Raw genomic sequence first — 11029 nt, 5'->3', positions numbered from 1 at the left:
TGCATGGCGATGAGGGTGAGTCAATTAGACATTTTGTCAAAGCCACGATTTTATCGAATTTTGTCTAAATTCTGTCTAAATTTTGTCTAAATTGAATTGAACATTCTTTTTGTAGGGCAATGAGGATGAGTCAATTAGACATTTTGTCAAAGCCACGATTTTATCGAATTTTGTCTAAATTCTGTCTAAATTGTGTCTAAATTGAATTGAACATTCTTTCTGTAGGGCAATGAGGATGAGTTAATTAGACATTTTGTCAAAGCTACGATTTTATCGAATTTTGTCTAAATTGTATCTAAATTGTGTCTAAATTGTATCTAAATTGTGTCTAAATTGAATTGAACATTCTTTTTGCATGGCGATGAGGATGAGTCAATTAGATGTTTTGTCAAAGCCAAAATTTTATCGAATTTTGTCTAAATTGTGTCTAAATTGAATTGAACATACTTTTTGTAGGGCAATGAGGATGAGTTAATTAGACATTTTGTCAAATACACGATTATATCGAATTTTGTCTAAATTGTGTCTAAATTGAATTGAACATTCTTTTTGCATGGCGATGAGGATGAGTTAATTAGACATTTTGCCAAAGCCACAATTTTATCGAATTTTGTCTAAATTGTGTCTAAATTGTGTCTAAATTGAATTGAACATTCTTTTTGCATGGCAATGAGGATGAGTTAATTAGACATTTTGTCAAAGCTACGATTTTATCGAATTTTGTCTAAATTGTATCTAAATTGTGTCTAAATTGTATCTAAATTGTGTCTAAATTGTGTCTAAATTGAATTGAACATTCTTTTTGCATGGCGATGAGGATGAGTCAATTAGATGTTTTGTCAAAGCCACAATTTTATCGAATTTTGTCTAAATTGTGTCTAAATTGTCTCTAAATTGAATTGAACATTCTTTTTGTAGGGCAATGAGAATGAGTTAATTAGACATTTTGTCAAATACACGATTTTATCGAATTTTGTCTAAATTGTATCTAAATTGTGTCTAAATTGAATTGAACATTCTTTTTGTAGGGCAATGAGGATGAGTTAATTAGACATTTTGTCAAAGCCACGATTTTATCGAATTTTGTCTAAATTGTGTCTAAATTGAATTGAACATTCTTTTTGCATGGCGATGAGGGTGAGTCAATTAGACATTTTGTGAAATACACGATTTTATCGAATTTTGTCTAAATTGTGTCTAAATTGTATCTAAATTGTGTCTAAATTGAATTGTACATTCTTTTTGCATGGCAATAAGGGTGAGTCAATTAGATATTTTGTCAAAGCCACGATTTTATCGAATTTTGTCTAAATTGTGTCTAAATTGAATTGAACATTCTTTTTGCATGGCGATGAGAGTGAGTCAATTAGATATTTTGTCAAAGCCACGATTTTATCGAATTTTGTCTAAATTCTGTCTAAATTGAATTGAACATTCTGCATGGCGATGAGGGTGGGTCAATTGTGGCCCATCGTTGGAGATTCTTTACTTCGAATTGAAAATTTAAGGTCCGAAACAGTGACTACTTAGATAGACTACAGTGATTAGAATGGACATGACGCAAAATATAACTAACAAGATTAACAAAGACTGTAATGAATTGTTTATCAGAACTACGATTTTATCAAATTTTGGATTTCATATTTATTTTTGTTTGCCTCTATGTGTGGGGGTTTTGTCTTTGAGTGTGTCTAAATAAAAATTGAATATTTGGTTGGTCTATCGATGACAGTGGATCAATTCTGACCCGTCATCGGAGATTCTTTACGTCGAATTGAAAATTTGAGCTCTGAGAAAGGGACTCCCGATTAGACCATCGTGATTGCAATGAAAATAGCGCAAAATATAACAAATGGACAAGATTATAATTGTGAATCGAAGCTTCCAAGTACAGTAGTCTTCGTATTTTTCTCTGTCTTCCAGTCATTTAGACAGATCGTGAAAATACAGCTCCGAAAAGCCCAACGATTCGTATCCATCGAAAGAAAAATAATAATTTCAGACGGTTGTTAACTTAGGATATTAGTCAACCCAGGTCCCATCGACTGTTCTCCGCGTTCCGAGCGAGCGTCGCGTCCGTGTCGCGACACCGATCGTCGAGCCAACGACGACGCTAAATTCCTGGTATTTTTTCTACGAGACCGTTCGATCTCTCGATTGCAATCGATACTATTCGACAAACTTATTCGAGATTCCTCGCGATACACGGTATTAGAAACATCCGAGAGCCAAACTGTGAACCAAGGAAATTCACGTTTACGGAACAATACCACAATGAGATAAATATAAAGAAAAGATTGGCTTTCCTAAGAAACTATCCCGACGAAGGTAATGCATTCTGGAACGGATCGATCTTGTCAGAGGGCAAATTCACCCTTGTCGGCTCGGATGAACCGCATAAAATACGGGTGTAGACAAACGAAACTCTTTTATTCATGGGATTTCAGAGAAACATAGATATTTAGATATCTCGAAACACGATATCAAAATATGTATACGTTTACTCGTGAGTTTTATTTCCAAGAATTACGAAGTCCTAGAATTATGAAATTACAGAAATCGCCCCCGGAAAAAGGTCCTTAAAAGGTCATTTAACGCTGGAATTGCTGGTCAAAATGATTCCTAATTTCTAATAAAAAATTGTTACCAATTACCGGAATTTTGCAAAATCATGGTTTTCGATAAGAGAATGGATAAACATTTCTCCAACTAACTATCGTTTCAATTTCTCTGGTACCATTAAATATACCATCAATAGTTCTAATGCAATTGTTTGAAAATTTTTGTAATCCTCCATTAGTTTATTATCTTTTAAATACTTTAAAAGAAAATTGATTTCCATGTACCAATTTGGTAAAAGACTCAGTTAAGATCGAGAGTCCACTAAAGGGTTGATAATCGTCAGAACTCGTCCAAAGTTTACCAACAAATTCCCCAAAGCGTCCTCCCTTTTCGCAGAATTATATCTCGTATCCAACGCGAGGGGGGAGGATTTCATTTGTTAACAGTTTGGGCGAGCTCGAATACTTTCCCCGGGAGGATCGACGCACGGATCGGATCGAGGATCGAGGAAGAGACACCGCGTTCTCGCGTGTCTGCACGTTAGGTTCGCCGTGGCGACGCGACGGGCCAGCGTAGTCGTCTAAAAGGTATTCCCATTTTGGGAACAAAGCCAAGCTGTGGCCATAAGAAAACCAAAATAGAGGGATTGCGCAATTTGGACCGGGATTCGATTCCCGTCCCCCGAGTCGCGATCCGTTTCCTTCCTTCCGGACGCGTCGAAGGCGCACCGCGTTAAGCTGTTCTCGCTTGCCACGAACCCGATCGAGACCTCGCCGGTCGTTTCGCCCAAGTATGTATTCGTCGCGCAACTGTCGACCGTTACGTAACCATCTTCGGCGAAAAACTAAACGAGTTGTCCTACATACAATACTATATTGTCACCCCGTTCCTTCTCCATACGACGTGTCGTTCGCTGTCGCGCCTCCTCGACTCTGTACCCATTTATCCGCGTCGATCGGTTTATTTCACCTCCGTCCCATCGCTCTACTCGTTCACCGAATCGCGTGAAATTCTTATCCAAACGCAAATTAAATTAACAACGATAAGTTTGCCAGAAAATTCTCCAAAGGTTAACGAACGAATTTTAGCCTACCTCGGAAACTTTATTAACGAATATTGGAAAGGTAAAAGATACATTTATTCAACTAATCCTTCTGAAAGAGAAACTCTCGAAAGTGTTGTTTGAAAAGGGAATGCAAAGAGAAGTTTACTATTTGAAACTCACGAAATTCAAGATAAAACATCTTGAAAAAAGGGTGGAAAATTGGAATCGATTCGTATCAAATAAAAAAGCGAAATCATGGAAAACTTCGAAACACGTTTTTTTATTCTACAAGCAATTTTTCCAATTGTTATCGAACGAATCTCAACCTCCCTCGGGAACTTTATTAACGAATATTGGAAAGGTAAAAGATACATTCGTTTCAAATAATCCTTCTGAAAGAGAAACTCTCGAAAGTGTTGTTTGAAAAGGGAATGCAAAGAGAAGTTTACTATTTGAAACTCACGAGCCTCAAGATGAAACACCATGAAAAAAGGTGGAAAATTGGGATCGATTCGTATCAAATAAAAAAGCGAAATCATGAAAAAATTTGAAACACGTTTTTTCATTCTACAAATTCTCCAATAGTTAACGAACAAATGTCAACCTCCCTCGGGAACTTTTTTAACGAATATTGGAAAGGTAAAAGATACATTCGTTTCAAATAATCCTTCTGAAAGAGAAACTCTCGAAAGTGTTGTTTGAAAAGGGAATGCAAAGAGAAGTTTACTATTTGAAACTCACAAAATTTAAGATGAAACACCTTGAGAAAAAAGGTGGAAAATTGGAATCGATTCGTATCAAATAAAAAAGCGAAATCATAGAAAAATTTGAAACACTTTTTTTTATTCTACAAGCAATTTTTCCAATTGTTAACGAACGAATCTCAGCCTCCCTCGAAAACTTTAATAACGAATATTGGAAAGGTAAAAGATACATTTATTCAACTACTCCTTCTGAAAAAGAAACTCTCGTAAGTGTTGTTTGAAAAGGGAATGCAAAGAGAAGTTTACTATTTGAAACTCACAAAATTTAAGATAAAACACCTTGAGAAAAAAGGTGGAAAATTGGAATCGATTCGTATCAAATAAAAAAGCGAAATCATGAAAAAATTTGAAACACGTTTTTTCATTCTACAAATTCTCCAATAGTTAACGAACAAATGTCAACCTCCCTCGGGAACTTTTTTAACGAATATTGGAAAGGTAAAAGATACATTTATTCAACTACTCCTTCTGAAAGAGAAACTCTCGAAAGTGTTGTTTGAAAAGGGAATGCAAAGAGAAGTTTACTATTTGAAACTCACAAAATTTAAGATAAAACACCTTGAGAAAAAAGGTGGAAAATTGGAATCGATTCGTATCAAATAAAAAAGCGAAATCATAGAAAAATTTGAAACACTTTTTTTTATTCTACAAGCAATTTTTCCAATTGTTAACGAACGAATCTCAGCCTCCCTCGAAAACTTTAATAACGAATATTGGAAAGGTAAAAGATACATTTATTCAACTACTCCTTCTGAAAGAGAAACTCTCGAAAGTGTTGTTTGAAAAGGGAATGCAAAGAGAAGTTTACTATTTGAAACTCACAAAATTTAAGATAAAACACCTTGAGAAAAAAGGTGGAAAATTGGAATCGATTCGTATCAAATAAAAAAGCGAAATCGTGGAAAAATTTGAAACACTATGTCAGCCTCCCAGGGGAACTTTATTGGAAAACACGAAGTGCAACGAATTACGAAACGAATGTAACTTGTTCAAATAATCCTTTCGAATGAATTATTATAAATTATTATAAACTCTCGAAATTGTTGTTTGAAAAGGGAATGCAAAGAGAAGTTTACTATTTGAAACTCACGAGCCTCAAGATGAAACACCTTGAAAAAAGGTGGAAAATTGGGATCGATTCGTATCAAATAAAAAAGCGAAATCGTGGAAAAATTTGAAACACTATGTCAGCCTCCCAGGGGAACTTTATTGGAAAACACAAAGTGCAACGAATTACGAAACGAATGTAACTTGTTCAAATAATCCTTTCGAAAGAATTATTATAAATTATTATAAACTCTCGAAATTGTTGTTTGAAAAGGGAATGCAAAGAGAAGTTTACTATTTGAAACTCTCGAGCCTCAAGATGAAACACCTTGAAAAAGGAGGTGGAAAATTGGAATCGATTCGAATCGAATGAATAAAAAAGCAAAACCATGAAAAAATTCGAAACGCGTTTTTTCATTCTACAAACAAATTCTCCAATAGTTAACGAACAAATGTCAGTCTCCCACGGGAACTTTATTGGGAAATACGAAGTGCAACGAATTACAAAACGAATGTAACTTGTTCAAATAATCCTTTCGAAAGAGAAATTCTCGAAATTGTTATTTGAAGAGAGAATACAAAGAACAGTTTTAACACGGTGGAAAATTAAAACCAATTCGAATCAAGAATAAAAAAGCGAAATGATGGAAAAAACCGAAACTCGTTTTTTCATTTCTGTAACAATATGGTGATTAATGTGTTATTGAGGATGGTGCAGAGCGGAATTGCGATAAAATAAAATGCAACGAGAACAAAAATGATCCGTTCCGTATCGAGGAGCGGGCGTTAATGTTCCAGAAAAAAATATAACGATAACGGTTCCTTATCGTTTCGAGTGTACCGTGTAAAAGTGTACGCGACGTTTTATCGGTCGCTGTGTTTTATTCTACGTGTACAGATGAGTCGAATTAGCGCCTTCCGTCAACAGTTGGGGGGAAAACAAAAGGCGACAAATCGCGTATCCCGTCAACAACGTGTTAAGAATATTAGAAAACATTACATATACAGCTAATACGTGCGCTCGTACGCGTGGCAAAAGTCTGCGGCGGGCGTGTCAAGCCCATTTTGGCTCGCGAGCCAATTTACACTTTGTTGCCATGTGGCGTACCGCGGATGTACAATTATTCTAGAACAGTACAAAATATATTAGCGGCAATTTTTCGGTTGCACAAAGGCTACGCTTCATCGTCGTTTCACAAGAGTGCGCAAGCAAATAGACGCGTGTGTGTGCTTCCAATCGATAAAAATTCTGGAAAAAAATACACGCAAATATGATAAACAATATTTAACTCGAGAGATCTTTTCTATCCGGGGCATTTACGGTCTGAGTAATGACGAATGTTAAGAATTTATGTTCGAGCGGTTTAACAAACAATGAAACTCGAGAAGACTGTTTGAACAAAGATTTCTTCTCAAGAGAAACCAATATATCTGGATCTCGAGATTCTCGAGAAGCAAAGAGAAGACAGGGGAATTCCCGAATCTCGAAAAACGCAATAAACTCGCGTTTACACAGATGCAGCATCGTCGTCGAGTGTTTTTACTTTTTTTTTGTAAGCCATTGCCACAGTCGCGCGAGCCTCGCTCCGTTCTGGTGGCCTTCCCACTTTCATCCATTAACCCCATAACGCACACGCCCGTGACACACAGTGACTCGCATTAATATTCAGACACCACGTTGCTTCGTACGTTATTCGTTTGTATATAAACGTAACACGCGACGAATCGATTATCTTTTAATGCGTTTGAAAAGTCGAAACAGTGGCTTCGCGAATTTTTCATAACTACATTACACACTCGTTTGAAATGAATTTTTTTCTGTACGAGTAAAGTGTAAAGTAAACTTTTAAACAATATTTGTTATCTTAATAGTGTTTGTTATTTAGTAAACAAACCTAAATCAGGGTGATTTATGATATTAACTCTTAAGTGGACTCTCAATCTTGAATTAATTATTTTACTTAAATCTTCAAATAACCACATTGACGTACCCCAATAATCCATTTAAGGGTTAAATTGCCTATTTAATGTGTATTAAAATAGCAGTATTTTTGGGCCAAATTTCCCTACGATTATGATTTGTAAGTTCTTTTTTTATCAAGCGACAAAACGAGTCATTTTCACCCCCTTGATGGATCCAATCTTTTGTCTTCCGTAGCTAAAATTATTATTTTTATTTTTTCCAATAATTGTGCACGCACAATCGAGGGGTTGAGGGATTTCTGAACGTTGGGGGAGGCTCGTTTGGTATCGAATCGGTTCCTAGTGGCGAAAAGGAAAGGGTGGGCGCGAATGCACGGAGGAAGCGGCGAAAATTGGTGGCGTGCGCTTACTAGCAAAGTCAACGAAAGATCTCTGTGCAAGATCCAAGGACGCGCGTATATTTAGACGTAGTGTTTACGATCGAGGAGAACGCGAACGTACCGGCAAAGAGGAGAGGGCGGTGTCGGCGAGTTTCCGTCCGGCTATAATCTCGCGGTAAATCGCATTTCGCGCGTAAACTCGAGACCAGACGAAACAGGAGGATCGAGAACGCATGGGAACACACACCCTCGCATAACTGAAACTTTAATTAAGACGGAGTCGATGTGAACTACTTTTATATCTGTTGCAAGGAACATCCAAACACGATCTTAATTGAGCTATTTGCTATTGTATAGGGGTGGAGATCTTTTCAACACGTCGATGTGAGAATATCTCTTAAGAAAGTAATCTCTGATAGTGAATTTTTATGGTACCACTTTGGATTTCTTTACTTTTGCATCTTTCAAAAACTATGTATTTAAACTTTTTTAACACCTTGTCCTTATGTTGTTCATCTTTTTCGTGTTAAACTTGCCTTTATAACCGTATTTTGACTATCAAGTTCTACTACTTCTGTACACTAATGGGCCTTTTATCAGGCAACCGACAATTCTATCATTGACATAGTTTGATTTTTATATTCCACGCTGAAAAGAGGTGTGTTTCGTAATATAGGAATACACATACATATAACGAATTGTGGGCGTCACCTCTCGTACTTGCCACCAGAGGGCTGCGCTCTTCTCTCTCGCAAACGGTCGACCGACACCTCGACTACCCAGAATTCCTTCGTCTAACACAAGGCCTGCTAGAAAGCCTTACTGACGTGTCCACTAGCAAACCCAGGGCGAACCAACTCTCTACGATCTTTCTTGTTTCTAACGATGTACCATCTCAGTATAATATTTAACAAAACCCCAAGTTTTGCTAACCTTTGGCTAACTATAAAGATTGCCTCCCAAGGCGGATTTCTACCGTTCTGTGACAGACCTTACATCAGTCTCGGTGTTAGAAAGCATCGATTTTGGTACAGGTTCGAAGGATGTACCGCGTATGAAGATGACGCCGGGACGGAGAAAGTCGAAAGGAACGGGCGCGAAAGAGAATGTACATGCGGGAGTATCGGCGGTTCGAACCGAGTTGGGCGAATCTCGAACCGACGCGTCGTAACATTTCTGTACCAGCCTTGCGGTCGAGTGGCGCGTAACGGCCGCGCGAACGTCGCGTTCGCGACGTGACCGTTCCCGCGTGGATTTCCCGCGAACAGCGAAGGCGCGGACGACGTCCCGTCGACGATCGACGGATCCATCTCGAGGATCATGCGCAGATCCTCGTCGATACCAATGTGGACGCGCACGCGTTGCTCCCGTTGTTCTCGTTGCTCCCGTCGCTCCTCCCGGCGCTGGTCCGACGCGGACGGGCAGCTCGTGGTCCGCGAGAGGGTCCCGTACGCGTCGGCGGCGTCGCTCGCGCACTCTGTCCTCTCGCGAGTCGTGCGCGCGTACGGCAGCGAGTTGGTCGCCGTTTGACCGTAGAATCGTGAAAACGGTGTCGAGTCGAACGACGACGACGACGACGACGAACGTCCCGGCAGAGGCACCGACGCGGACGCGAACACCGTTCTCGTCGTCTCGACTTCCCTGCTGTTCCTTTCCTCTTTCCGTTCCTGTTCCGGTTCCGGTACCACTGCGCGCGGCGTCGACGGGGCTGGGAAAAGCGACGCGCTCGTACGGCTCGGCAACGATCTCGACGCGTTCGTTCTCGCGGACGTCACTGCGCTGACGCTCGGCGTTCCAGCCCTTGGCACGATCGACGGACGACCGACGTCGTTTATTCGACTCAACCGCGACACTAGATCCTCGAATTCGACGATTTGTCGCACGGTCTCCGACGATATCTCTTTCATGTCCTCCGTGGGAGGTGGTAAACGCTTCGCGACCGAACGAGTCGAGGCGTCGAGACGCTACTAATGGCCAGGTTTTTTAGTGGCCCCGTCGCTGTCACAGACGCCGTTCGACGACGACGCTGTCAACGTCGAAAAACCGGCGCTGGTAGCTCTAAACCTGGATACATTGCGTTGCCCGTTTTCCTTCCCACCCCCTTTTAATTTTACCCGACGTGCGCGCACTCGCGCATACGTGCCAACTCGCCTCGCTTGTCCGCGTACGTTCAGCTAGTAACGTAGACTAGTGTTGTTAAAATAGGCTTCGGAGTCGAGGAGCTACGTACACCTACGGTCACTACGCTACACTATAAACCTGCAACCCTTTGGGCTACGTCCCTCGAGCTACTTCGATACACCAACCTTATGGGGTATTTATCAACAACGAACGCAAATACAATACCGGTCGAATGATGATTCGCGATTCGACACAGGTGCAACGTCTCGTCGACCCAGGATCGCGTTAATCGAAAAACAAAGACATTGTCTGATATCTCGTTTTTTTCTGGATTTTGAGGTAAACGGCCTCGCGCCCGGTTATCGTGGAACGATTAGGCTGGTGACGCACTTTTCGACGGCACGCGATATCGGGTCATTCAACGCAAAATCGGAAACGCTTTAAAGAATTCTTGCGAAATATTTTGCAGCGTTCACAAGTAGCTTCTCTTCGATAAATTTTGAGAAATAAACATCGATACACAGGCTATCGCGTTGCTGGGATTATACTATATTCAAAAACGATTCTATTTTAAAATAATATTAAAGAAATACATATGTACCAAAGAAAGAGATACGAATAGAAAATATATAATCGATTGTTTTAATTCTCATTTGATAAGGGAGTCGTTAATAAGAGGCAGCAGTTTCGATAAAGATGATAAATCTACAAAAGCCATGGATCAATATTAGCCAAACATGGGCTCGAATCTTTCGAGAAAAGAAAGGTCAACATTTGTGAAATTCCACTTGGTGCACGCTGGTACCGTTTCAACAAAGGCGACCGTGACGAAGTGGCAACATACTAATTGGCGTGTAAGCTAGTACTTAATGTTAAACCCTAGTAACTACACACGTCTGTCGAGTCGAAACCTGACTATTGTGAAATCCCTAGCCACGGTCCAAGGACCAAAGATTACTTGCACCTGGCAATTACGTTGTGATAATTCTACCACACACACGGTAAACTAAGTTGGGTCGTAAAAATAAACTAATAACCTGACTGAGAATTCTCTAGTCTCTGAGTGTAAATACTGTGTACATAGTAAATATTGGGTTGTGCAATGAATCCGTTCGCGTCGACGGCGGTGCTTTAATGCTTTATTGTACACTTTTGCTGCATAATCAAACTAACAGCGGAAGATTATG

The 11029-nt window shown here is 39.7% G+C and overlaps 1 protein-coding gene across 2 annotated transcripts in view; it reads right to left on the bottom strand.

Moving 5' to 3' along the window:
* Window positions 1–11029, bottom strand: part of LOC122397764 (microphthalmia-associated transcription factor) — a 45814-nt gene that overhangs the window by 32463 nt on the left and 2322 nt on the right. Inside the window, exon 1 of one of the 2 annotated variants that reach the window (XM_043397154.1) lies at window positions 8904–9760. The exons of the other annotated variant lie outside the window; for it this stretch is intronic. Coding sequence (XP_043253089.1) covers window positions 8904–9628 — 725 coding nt within the window. The 5' untranslated portion in view covers window positions 9629–9760. Of the gene's footprint in view, window positions 1–8903; window positions 9761–11029 lie in introns of those variants that run through there. 2 annotated transcript variants of the gene reach the window in all.

Source organism: Colletes gigas, unplaced genomic scaffold, assembly GCF_013123115.1.
Source record: "Colletes gigas isolate AHSC1104 unplaced genomic scaffold, ASM1312311v1 Colletes_gigas_Sc00010, whole genome shotgun sequence".
In the NCBI taxonomy this organism is placed as follows: domain Eukaryota; kingdom Metazoa; phylum Arthropoda; class Insecta; order Hymenoptera; family Colletidae; genus Colletes; species Colletes gigas.
Note: the sequence above shows the minus strand (reverse complement) of the source record. Positions and strands in the feature narration are given on the sequence as shown.